A 12,500-nucleotide genomic window follows, 5' to 3' on the forward strand; every position below is an offset into this window, starting at 1 on the left:
CCTGATAGAAGGTTTATCCTTTAAAATAAGATCATCTAACGCTCTTAACCTGCATAAGTAAAGACAATTTTTCTTACTAATTAGTAATTGGTATGCCAAACACTAATTTACCGTGTTTACTAATTTAAATTTTTGTTGACAAAAAAAAAAAAAAAAATTATAAAAAAAGCATAAAGCAGCTATTAATCCAACACACTGAAGTCACTCAGTGCAAACCGTTTGTAAACAAACTAAACAAAGAAAACAAAAACAAAAAAACAAAATCCAACAAAACAAAAAACAAATTAAACTACAACCACACCTTTTATCTTTATCTCTCTGGCGGCACAAAACATGTGTAACGACCCTCAGCACAAAAGAAAAAAGAACAATCATCGTCAAGTGTCAACCATCATCTCATACTCTCAAAAGAAGAACTTTAACTTGGGTCAATGGGTTCAATGTGTGAGATAGATTGCTGAAGGGAGAGGCCGGGCAGCCGGAGGCGAGAGCTGGCTGGTAGTCGAATGGACAATATTGCCCGTCTTATTTTGTGACTTTTTGGAGGAAATTGCAATGCATTTTAGAAAGTGATTTTGGTAATTTGCTGGAAAGAGATTACTCAAAGAATAAGATTTGTGAGTGTCTTGTTTTTTTAAATAAGATTTGTGCAATTGGTTTTGAGTCTTCGACGATTGATTTTCTACATGAGTCGCTGTAATTATTATTATTATTATTATTTATTTTGGCAAAATCATGTGTTTTTAGGGCTAGCAATTTAACTTGTGACACGCGAACTCGACACGATGCGTAATTTTAAGGTTAGGGTTTAAGTTAAATGGGTTTGGGTCGTAAACGGGTCATTTGTTTATAACACATTTAATAAACATGTCACGTTTGACCCGTATATATTTTTATTTCAAATTTGCAAGGTTGTTGGAATTTTGCCATTTTGGTTAAATTATCAAAATTAAAATAACTTTAAACATGTTCACGGGTCGGGTTGAGTCGGGTTAGAATCTATTAACATTTACATTATATGTGTTTACAGGTTGTGTCATGTTAACCCGAAATGACACGTTTATCTAAACAGAGTACACGTGTTGTGTTGTGTTACCCGTTAAGAAAACGTGTCGTGTTCGGGTTTGAGTGTTTGACATGTTTAGTTAAACGTGTCATGTTTTGGGTTTGGCATAAACGGGTTCATATCATAAACAAGTTGAAACGAACCCGACACGCTAACATGTTTTGCCAGCCCTCCTAATTATCAGTGGCAGAGCCACATTGGTCTTTGGGGGTGCCCAAAGAGTTATTATTATTATTATTATTATTTTAAAAAAATTCTTTTTTCCTACCACGACACCCCATCTTCTCCTCACCTTCTCATCTTTTCCACTAGTAGTAGTCCTAGTGGGTGTTTGGTTGTTCATTTATTTGAAGGCTTGAGTCTTGAGATAAGAAGAGAAGAGATGAGAGCACGGAGAGGAGAAGAGAAGAGAAGATGAGAAGGTGAAGAGTGACCCAGTGAGGAGGGAGGGTCTTGTGGAAATCTTCTATAAATGAGTGGTGGTGGAAATCTTCTAGAGATGAGTGGCTAAAAATTTAAAAGATAAGATGGAAATTTTTTAAGGAAAAAAAAAAAAAAAAAATGCCTGCAAGGCGTAGGCTTGCGCGTGAGTTGAAGATTGAAATTGAAGGAAGAAAAAAAAAACAAAAAGGGGTAAAAGAGTCAAGAAATAGTTGTAGTCAGAAGAAGGTGAGTTTTAAGGTAGAAAAAGAAAAAAAAAAAAGAAAAAAAAAATTAGAGAGAATAGAAAGGCATTAGATTCTAGAAGGTGAGGAGAACTAAGGCGAAAAAATACACCAAGATAGGCCTTAGAATTTAGATTCTAGAAGGGTGAGTGAGTGGAATTTGAAGGAAGAAAAAAAATAAATGAAGAGAATAGATGTAACTTGTAAGCATTAAACTCTAGAAGGTGTGAAGTTGAGTTTTAAGGAAGGAAAAAAAAAAAAAAAGAAAAAAAAGAAAGAGGAGTAGGCATGAGGAGGTGAAGTACTAAAATCAATAGAAGACAATTTAAACTAAAATATAAGTAACAAAATTAATTAGTGTGGGGAGGAAGTTTAGAAGACAATTTAGAAGATAACTTTTTTTTTTTTTTTTTTTTTTTTTTGTGTTACATCATTTCTTTTTCTAATTCATTATTTGTTTTTATTGGTTTACATCATTCGGCTAGACCTTATTGTATTTGATTTGTTTTCAAGAAATCCCTCAAGATACATCTAATTTACTGAAAGGTACTTATTTTTCTTAGACACTATTAATTGTGCTCAAGTTTATTTTGTAAGTAATTTGTATTATTATGTGTTTGTGATAGTTAGATAATATTTTGAATGGTTATTTTAATTGTTGAATTTCTTGTTTGGATTTTTGTTGTTGTTGCTCATGTCTATAGCAAACTAGAACACTTTTCTATTGGGAATGAAACTTTTTTTTAATGTTTATTTTATTGCTTATATCAGTATAAATGTTGACTAAACAATAATTTAATTTCACTATTAATTTGAACGGTTGAATAACCTTTAATATCCGTATGAATTACCAAATTTTTAGGGTAGAGAAAATTTTTAAGATGCAAAAAAAATTTTAGCGGCATTCCCAATATGAATTGTCTGGTTTCGCCACTACTCCTTATGTTGACTTTTCAATTAATGTTATAAATCTCTCTTATGTTACTATTGTGTCTCTCTAATGATAATGTGATTCTTAAAATCACCATTAATTTTGTGATTGATCACTGTTAAATTTTAATTAAGTGATAATTTTAAAAATCATCTTAATTTTAGAGGGATATAAGAATGATACAAAATAAACTTCTGGAATTACTTTAATTTTTCTCATGAGATTTAGAGTTTCCAAGAGAGAGAAAATGCTTTTCTTCTTCTTCTTCTTTTCTTTAGAAAGTTTATTTTACAAAATCGATACAATTGGTTATTTATTTTTTTATACTATCAACAATATTACAATTGGGGGGCGTTCCTTCACTGAAAACCTACGCGCTTAGTGAAGGTTCGCCCTGATTTTTATCGGGTGTTATTGACATGCCGAAATTGATGTAATAGTCATTAGAAGTAGACTGTTATACGACTGTCATACAATATGATGATATGAGTATGTAACAAATTGATCGACAATAAAAATCAGTCATTGAATTAATACTTATAAAACAAAATAATTAATAACTGATTTTCAGTGACATGTCGTATTAGTGGTATATACTATATAATATTATTCAATAACATGAAAGACAATAATAAATCAAAAGTTGCTGAAATTTAACCGAAGTTTCCTAATAGCACTCACTACCGACCACGAAGGAGACAAACTATTGCCATGGTGGCTGATTCCAGTTCCCAAGGATGTGAAAAGTGCAAGCAAAAAGAAAATCCTTAAAAAAAAAAAAAAAAAAGCCGAAGATAATCCAAGATTTGTGAACTTTTTATGATTTGTTTTGGCTGGGTCAAAAAACTATTGGATTTGGAAGATCGTAGATCGCATTACGCATGGATGCCGAAACACGTGACGTGAACAAACAACCCCACTTTACAAGCAGTATCAAAACGGTGATTTACCGTTTTTATTTTCCTATTATAAATAAACTAGTTGAATTATTAGTAATTTATTGACAGTAATTTTTCTCAAATGGGAAATAAATATCAGGTAGACAAGATCAGCCAAGAGTTAAATATTCGCCCACCCTTTTGATACAGAAGCAAATTAATTGTTCATTTCTAAATAAAATAAACAGATAAATTTATTAAAAGTTGTTGGGGTTGCTCTCACAGTTTCCAGAGTTGAATTTTGCCTGGCGGCACGGTTTCTTACTTACTTTATATATCTGGCAGCAAACTCAGCGTGTGGGGTACTCGTTAACGTCATCTGGGTCCTCCTGTAATTTCCAAACAAGTACGTTTATTATCTGCTTGTGCCAAAATGGAATTGGTTTTTGGATTTTTCAAATGGTTGCTGAATGAAATGTTTGTTGCTCAGAGAGAGAGAGAGAGGGTGTGATGGTGCTACATCTTCCTTACATCTTCCTCTGGGGGTTAAGAGAGTTCGTATTTGAAGTTCTGAAGAGCTGGTTGGTGTCTATGGTTTTGTTTCTGTTCTGTTTTGAGGTTTATTTTGGCATTTCTGTATGTATGCATTCTGGGATTTTGAATTTTCTTGTTTTTCTTTGAACTTACGTTTTATAGACTTTCCGTCTGTATGTGGGCGAGAATCGTTGCTGGGCTTTCAAGATTTTCTGTTGTTTTCTGAAGTTTTGAGTAATGTTTTCATGGAAGTTTACATCTGAGTTCGAAATTCAAGAATGGTGTCGAGTTTGTTCTTTGATTTTCTGAGCTCCACTTCATGAATTTTTATCGTGTGTTTAAGCTCTGGGGGAAATGTCCCCTCCCTCTCCCTCTCTCTCCGCGTTTCTTTGAAATTTTTCTCCTTACATAATATTAGTCCATTTTTAAGAGTTTGAAATCAGGATAGAGACTACCAGGTTAGGGGATAACTGGTTTCTCTGTAGATTTGGGCAGAAATACCATTTTCAAATTTTGTTTTGGAACAATTAGAGGTGTCCTGCCTCTGGGTTTTAATGTTGTCTGTTTTCCTTATTTGCTAAGGAAAGGCGTATATTTTGATGATATTCAGTTCAAAGAAAAGGGGAATTCTTTATTTGCCTTGATTCTTATATTTATATGCTGCTTCTGCTCGACCTTGGCATGTTGGTTTTGTATGTTTCTTTTGTAAAATTTTACTTTGACACTCGTTTAGTGCGTAATTTTGAAAAAAAAAAAAAAATCAATTTAATGCTGTTGCATATATATTTCATAATAAACGGAACCTCCATTCCTATTATATTGTTTTCGTTTTGCTCCATGGCTACGAGTAACCATGTTCTCATGGTTTCTTGGTAATGTTACAGAGGAATTTCTGTTGGCAAGAAGGGCTGCAGTAATGGAGAGAGGTGAAATTGAAGCAGATGACAATCTCGTGGAAAAACCGTTGCCTTTCTTACCTTCAGTTGTTGCAGTAGCTATCGATGGGAAGAGAAAAAGCAAATATGTTGTAAGGTGGGCACTGGAGAAGTTTGTTCCTGAGGGAAAGGTTATCTTCAAGCTGATGCATGTCCGTCCAAGGATTAGTGGAGTTCCTACACCAAGTAAGCATTGTGCGTTGACATTTCTATGCTCAGACGATGCGAATATGTAGCATTTGTCAACCTTTTAAGTTATTATATGTAGAAACTTCAGAGGTATAAGAAAGGTCAGATATGTTTCTTTTGAAAACCTGTAAGGGCAGTTCTGACCAGTCATCAATTGAAGTAGTCCTTGAAGCAATGTTCTATCTATCAAATCCATTTTCCATAAAGTTTGTCTTTTTGAGAACCATTGCCCTTGCATTGAAATTATTATTGCAACCAGGATTCCACATTTCTGCCACTTTGAAGGTTATTAGTCTCAGTAGAGTTCAGAAATTCTTAGTTGCGATTGAATACATCCAAAGTAAATTTTACTGTTGGATTTTGTATAAGGGATAGGTACTCACTCTCCATTTGGATCTTGGGAGAGTTGAGGAAAAAGAAAAGGAAATTGCTTAAATGTTTAAGACAGGAAGCTAACTTCTGGAGTGATTTGATGATTTTCTTCTCTTACTCTACTTTCTCAAGTTGTAAACTGACCCAGTGTTCAGCTTTCCAGTGGGCACTTTAGAAAGACTACTTTTGTCATTGTTTAATAATATATATAGGTTTTGCAAATAATTTTTTCTGACTATCTGACATTGTAATTCCAGTGGGAAATTCAATTCCACTATCACAAGTACGGGAAGATGTAGCAGCTGCTTATATAAAGGAAGTGGAGTGGCAGACAAATGAAAAGCTTCTTCCTTACAAGAAATTGTTTGCTCAGAAAAAGGTCAGCATATCTTGCATTTTAAAATTTGATCTAGAATAGATCCAGGGAATAGGATCTCAACTTGCTCAGTTCTGGATATAGGTGGAAGTGGATGTTGTAGTAATTGAATCAGGTGATGTGGCAATTGCAATAGCAGAGGAGGTTGCTAAGCATGGAATCAACAAGCTTGTCATTGGAGCTTCATCTCGTGGCTTGTTCAAAAGGTATTCTCTTCGCATGGTTTACATCCTTTGCACTATCATCTTTTTACTTTTAAGAATAGATTGGAAATGTCTACTAATATTCTTCATTGTACCTTTATTGGCTTATTTTTCTATCTGCATCATGAATGCTTTAATTAACAAGTTATTGTTAATTTTTGTAGGAAACGTGAGGGACTATCATCTCGAATCTCAACATGCACTCCAAGTTTTTGTGTGGTCTATGCTGTTTCGAAAGGAAAGTTGTCTTCTATGCGCCCGGCCAATATAGAAACAAATGGAAGCATTAAAGATAACTGTAGTGTGGCAAGTTATTCTTCCAAAAGTTCGTCAAGCAACACTTCCAGTTCACGGACAGGTATATGCACTTCAATTAGCTATGAGCTACAGTTGCTAGATGAATGTAAGGTATAATATGTATTGAAGTAACCAGTGGAGCGTAGGACTTCTTTTTTGTTTTTAGGATTCTAGTGCTTCCTTCAGCTCTCAGTCTTGCACAATGCATAAATGCCTTAGTGACTCTTCCTATTGTTTTTGCACAACATTGCACATAAACATGATATATAAGGCAGTCCTATTATAGGAATAGCTACCAGTACGCCTATATATATATATATATATATATATATATATATGCTGTATGTTATTACATGAAATATTTAATGAACAAACAGTTTAAAGTATCATTTCTCTTAGCAAAATGACCAAGGATTCACCGAGTGCTGCACATCTGCAGTGCTGCTGGCATGTCAGACTGCTGTGTGGTTCTGCAGTTTAAGGCTGCAATAAATGCCTGAGCGACTTCATAAAAATACACTTATGTTGTATTAAAACTACAAAGAATTAATAAACACATACTCTATGCTTCTAGCAATGTAAACACATGATTTTCTCCTTACATCTCTGCCTCGGTTCAAGTTTGCCATTTGTTTTACTCTTTTTATTACTTTGATGCAAAAGGCTGTTTAAATTCACAAATTCACCCAAGTTTGTTTCAATACTAAGAATATTATGCTGGCAGTTAGAATGGGATTTAGGATGTCTGCTGTCTCTGCATAGTGAAGCTAAACTTGAAACGTCTGCTAATATTCTATGGATTTTAGTGTAGTAAATTGGATTCTTGGCTCCTAATTCTTAGGATGATGAATTTATGAATTATGCAGTGTTTGCAGATGAAAGTTGTAACATGTATCTTCTGTTTTCTGGCATGCACAGACCTTGGTTCGGTTGCTTCGTACTCTCATTTCCACTCTCCTTCCCTACCAGTGCAGCGGTATCATGCTCTTGCAACTATCAACCAGACCCTTCTTCAGACAAGAACAAGTTCAATTGAAACCAGCCATTCTAGATACCATTCTGTGGATGCCATAGAAGTGGAGGATGATATGAATTCTGTAGATGCTGGACATGCATTGAGTCGGGCATCTAGTTGCAAAAGCTTGCCAACAGAAAATGAGTCCTGGATTTCTGATCAAGCTTCCTCCTCAGTTGCGCTCACCCATTATCCTTCATCTGAGAGCCAGGTAGTCCTTTCTTATTTCTTTTGGTTTTCTATTTTGGTACTTGTCACTGCATCATACATCAAGGATATGGTTTGCATTTCCAGTTGTCCAGAAGTGCTGACATGCTAGAGATTAACATTGAATCTTTCATTTGTTTTGAATAGAAAACATATTTCTGTTTGGGTTTCAATTTGTATGTGAAATAGCTTTGATGTCATTGAAAATGTTAGGACATATAAGTTTCATTAATGATTATAAGATAGTGCAGACCTTTTTCTTCAAGATATAAGTCTTGTTTTAAAAATTAGTTCATACGGGGAGTCATGAATTTGTGAATTGCTAAAGAATTGTTTTTGACCTTTCTTTACATGGGAGCAAGTAAATCCACCAGCAGAAGAAAACAGATGGAGACAGTCCATGTTATTGAAACCCAAATGGTTTATGGTGATTTAGCAGTGCAAAACATCCTCTCTTGTCAAATATGTAATATTCAAGAAAAACACTTTTCTAAATCATTGAGCAAAAAATGTTTCCGCAAGACTGAGTATAATTTCCATTGTTGTACATGCACTTGTGAGGTTTGTATCCCACATTGAGAAAATATAAGGAAAAAGTGTGGTTAATATACCTAAGTGGACCCAAGCCCATTAGCTTAGGCTTTTGGGCTAGAAGTGGTGTCCTAGTATGTATATTAATTTATTCTTCTTTGACTCCATTGGTGTCTCTCTCCCCAACATCCATTAATATATACTTTGATCTCAGTAAACATTTGCAAGTCAATACAACACTTGTATGTTCTGATGTTTCACATTGGTTTTCATTTATGTGGGCAGGAAAATTTTAATCTTGAGCTAGAAAAGCTAAGATTTGAACTCAAACATGTCCAAGGAATGTATGCGCTAGCTCGAAGCGAGACAATTGATGCTTCCCTAAAGGTAAATGTTGGTTTTCTTTTGTTGACCAAAAGATCCTTTTAACTTCTATTTCTCTCAACATTCAACTGGCTAAATGTTACATAATGATTTTCCAAGATCGTAGATTTTGACCAGATAGATGAATTTTAGCAAAAGGATATTATTTACAAAATTTTGTCCCTTTATCATATTCTCCTTCTTCTTCTTCCCTTGACCTTTCATCTCAGATTCAAATTATGTCAACCAGTGTATCTGCAGAAACAGAGAAAATAGATAAAGGTTTCATGATGTTCAGCTCTGCCTGATAATTTTCTAGCCACGACCTCCCCACACTGTCTATATTCATGCCTAAGTCTGAATAGTGAAAACAGGGTTCATGTAGCTGACCCCAGTTAGTAAGGATTAAGAATTAGATAAGTTGAGCTGAGTTGCTGTCTTCACTCAGTTCATCTGAAAGTAAATATAACGCAAAATCTGAAATCAAATTGTTTACATATAATGCAAATTACAGCTGTTACTTTGGGAATTGTTTGTAGATCTTGGTGGAGTGGAGTCAATATGACTCAATACCATTATTATCTATAGAAAGATATCTTATGTGAATCTATTATTATCTATAGAAAGATATCTTATGTGAATCTATCAGCTCTGCCTATCTATCATGTACACAAATACACCATCCACCAGGCCTATTTCTGAAGTTTTTTGTTCAAAAAAAAAAAAAACAGAAGGAAAAATCACTGCTGATTGATGCCGGAATACAGTAGAAAAAGGTCGTAATGAGTCATATAGAACTGACAAATTCATGGTAATCCTATAGTAGTAATTCTTTTGCAATCTTTTCGCTAATGAAGGGATCAAATGGTATTTAGTTCTCCTATTGATTGGGGGATTACAGACATGATTAATGCTTTCCAGTTGGTTGTTCACATTAACTTCTACTTCATCAATCTTACTATGCCTACTTATCAAAAAAAAAAAAAAAAAACTCATCAAAAAACTATGCTTGCTTCTCCCGATGTTTAATTGGCGAACACAAATACCGTATGTTCTGTTACATTGCTAAGGATTGGACTAGTCTGTCCACTGGGTATTATTTTTTATCTTCTCTCTTGATTAACTAATTTCTGCAACTCTCCCATGGCCATCCCAAATGAGTAACATGCTTCTGTTATTGCTTTGATCAGCTGAACAATCTCAGTAAACGCCGCTTGGAGGAAGCGACGAAGCTCAAGGAGATAAATTACAAAGAGGAGAGAGCCAAAGAATTAGCAAGGCAAGAGAAACAGAGGTCTGAAGCTGCGAAAAGAGAAGCAGCACAAGTGAGAGAATGTGCTGAAAGAGAAGTTTCTCATCGACGAGAAGCAGAGATGAAGGCTGATCGTGATGCTAAAGAGAGAGAAAAGCTTGAGAATGCTCTTGAAGGTCCAGTGCTGCAATACCGAAAGTTCACATGGGAAGAGATTTTGTCTGCCACATCATCTTTTTCTGAGGATCTTAAAATAGGGATGGGGGCCTATGGATCAGTTTATAAGTGCAGTTTGCATCATACAACTGCAGCAGTGAAAGTTCCTCACTCCAAAGACAGTCACAAAACTAAGCAATTGCAGCAAGAGGTATATATATATAGACACACACACACACACACACACACACACACATATATATATATATATATTCAAAATAGCAATATTCAATTGATGATATATGTACATATATTCATGCAGGTATATATGTCTATGTATGTATGCATGTTCTATGTATATAAAGCACATATTAAAATGTTTGTGATATTAATTCTTCTATGTGCTCTTACCATTATGAAGTGCTCTTCATGTCTGTCTACTCCATGTTGCTATAGCTAAGTTGCATTGTCTTTCATATTAAAGTTAAGATGGTATTCTTAAGGTGTCACTCAACTGATGAAAATAGCGTCTTAAAGATTACTCCTTGTACAGAAATGTGTTTATACTAAGCCTGACACTTTAACCTCTAATTAAGCCTTCCCCGTTCCTGCAATTCAGTTTGTTTCCAGTTTACAGGATGAACCACCACTAATTCACCCAAGATGGAAAAAGAATAAAAGGCAACTTAGCAACTGCTTTGCTTTCTTCCTGTAAAATAATGCGTTCAATTCTTTATACCTTGTGATGTGTCATTAGTCTGTTAGAAAAAACTAAAAAAAAAAAAAAAAAGGGTGGGGATGCAGGGTTAACTCAACAGATATATTCACTGACTACTTTGTCTATTTTTCTATTGGTTTCCAGCTTAAAATCTTGAGCGAAATTCATCATCCCCATTTGCTTCTCCTTCTTGGAGCATGTTTAGATCACGGTTGCCTAGTCTTTGAGTACATGGAGAATGGTAGCCTGGAGGACAGGTTGATCAGGAAAAATGGTACACCCCCTATTCCTTGGTTTGAGAGGTACCGAATAGCTTGGGAAGTAGCCTCAGCTCTAGCCTTTCTTCACAACTCAAAGCCAAAACCAATTATCCATCGTGATCTGAAGCCGGCGAACATTTTGCTTGATCGTAACCTTGTAAGCAAGATTGGTGATGTTGGTCTTTCTATGATTCTTCATTCAGATTCTTGTGACACGGGACCTGTTGGGACACTCTCGTACATAGATCCTGAGTATCAAAGGACTGGGTCAATCTCTCCAAAGTCTGATGTTTACGCTTTCGGGATGATAATTTTGCAGTTGCTGACGGCAAAACCAGCAATAGCACTGCCCCATATCGTAGAAACTGCGTTAAGTGATGGTCATTTATTAGAGATTTTGGATCCAGAGGCTGGGAATTGGCCAATTGAGGAAACAAAGGAATTGGCTGAACTGGGACTCAACTGTGCTGAGCTTTGGCGTAGAGACAGGCCTGATTTAGAAGAAAAAGTACTTCCTGCACTGGAGAGATTGAAAAAGGTTGCCGATAGGGCTCAAGATTCAGCTTCCAGACTTCGACCCTCACCTCCTAACCACTTCATCTGCCCAATTATTAAGGTATGCCTGTGTAATCTTTTATTGGCAATATTCATGGTTCCTGTTTTGAAACAAAAATGCTATTGTTTTGGTGAACTATAAAGTAGCCATTTAGGCAGATTACTGCCGCCTTTTTGGTGCCAAATCTGGAAGTAACCTCATAGATAGAAGAAAGTTGGGGGTAGTTTAAGAAATGAATGTTTAGGTAAATACATATATATCTCAAAAGATGCATTCATGCTGTGGCTATACAACCTCTTACTTGGATGTCCAGTAACTCTCAAAATTGCTTCATTTTTTCAGTTCCTCCAAATTTCAAATTGGATAAATAGTTTTTTTTTTTTTTTTTCTTGCTTAGTTTCATGAAAAGTCCCTTGGCAATAATTTAGCAATGGTATGTTATTTATTTTTGTTACAGGATGTGATGGATGACCCTTGTGTCGCAGCGGATGGTTACACTTACAACCGTAAAGCAATAGAGTTCTGGCTTGAAGCGAACAATACATCGCCAATGACAAATATGCCATTGCTTGACAAGAATCTAATACCAAATTACACGCTTCTTTCTGCGATTATGGAGTGGAAGTCCAGACACTAATAACAACATTCTTTATTGATTTTTCAGAATAATGCTGAAAATTGTTATTGAATTGCAGACTTTTCTCTACGATTATGGAGAGGAGAGTGGAGTGTAGTCCACTGACCGATGACATCTACTTTGCTTCGTTCAGTATAGCCTGACAGAATTGTTTCTTTGAGGATTCCTCAACATGTATATGTAATTAGATGTAAAAAAAAATAACAAAATAAAAACAGAGCTCTTAGTGTTTCAGGTAGGATATTCTTATTAGGGTCCATTTCTTTCGTAATGTTATGTATTGAAAGACAACTTTTGTAATGGCTATAGCAATGCAGTAGCGGTGTGGGTCGGAAATAAGACCAACCGAGATTCCTTTT

General features: G+C 35.2%; 1 protein-coding gene across 4 annotated transcripts; it reads left to right on the forward strand.

The window, feature by feature from the left end:
* The first annotated feature begins 3,899 nt into the window (after positions 1-3,899).
* On the forward strand, positions 3,900-12,500 carry LOC132190171 (U-box domain-containing protein kinase family protein). 4 transcript variants are annotated; one of them, XM_059605078.2, is made up of 10 exons: positions 3,900-3,946; positions 4,959-5,195; positions 5,828-5,949; positions 6,031-6,152; positions 6,314-6,507; positions 7,365-7,672; positions 8,485-8,586; positions 9,753-10,181; positions 10,833-11,564; positions 11,962-12,500. In XM_059605078.2, exons 2-10 carry the CDS (start codon positions 4,991-4,993, stop codon positions 12,139-12,141), a joined length of 2,394 nt encoding a protein of 797 aa, XP_059461061.2. In that variant the 5' UTR covers positions 3,900-3,946; positions 4,959-4,990; the 3' UTR covers positions 12,142-12,500. The 4 variants fall into 4 exon arrangements, with proteins under 4 accessions (XP_059461061.2, XP_059461059.2, XP_059461057.2 ...); XM_059605076.2 differs by lacking the exon at positions 3,900-3,946 and adding an exon at positions 3,973-4,158; XM_059605074.2 differs by lacking the exon at positions 3,900-3,946 and adding an exon at positions 3,973-4,121.

This window comes from Corylus avellana, chromosome 9, assembly GCF_965113065.1.
Source record: "Corylus avellana chromosome 9, dhCorAvel1.hap1.2, whole genome shotgun sequence".
NCBI lineage: Eukaryota > Viridiplantae > Streptophyta > Magnoliopsida > Fagales > Betulaceae > Corylus > Corylus avellana.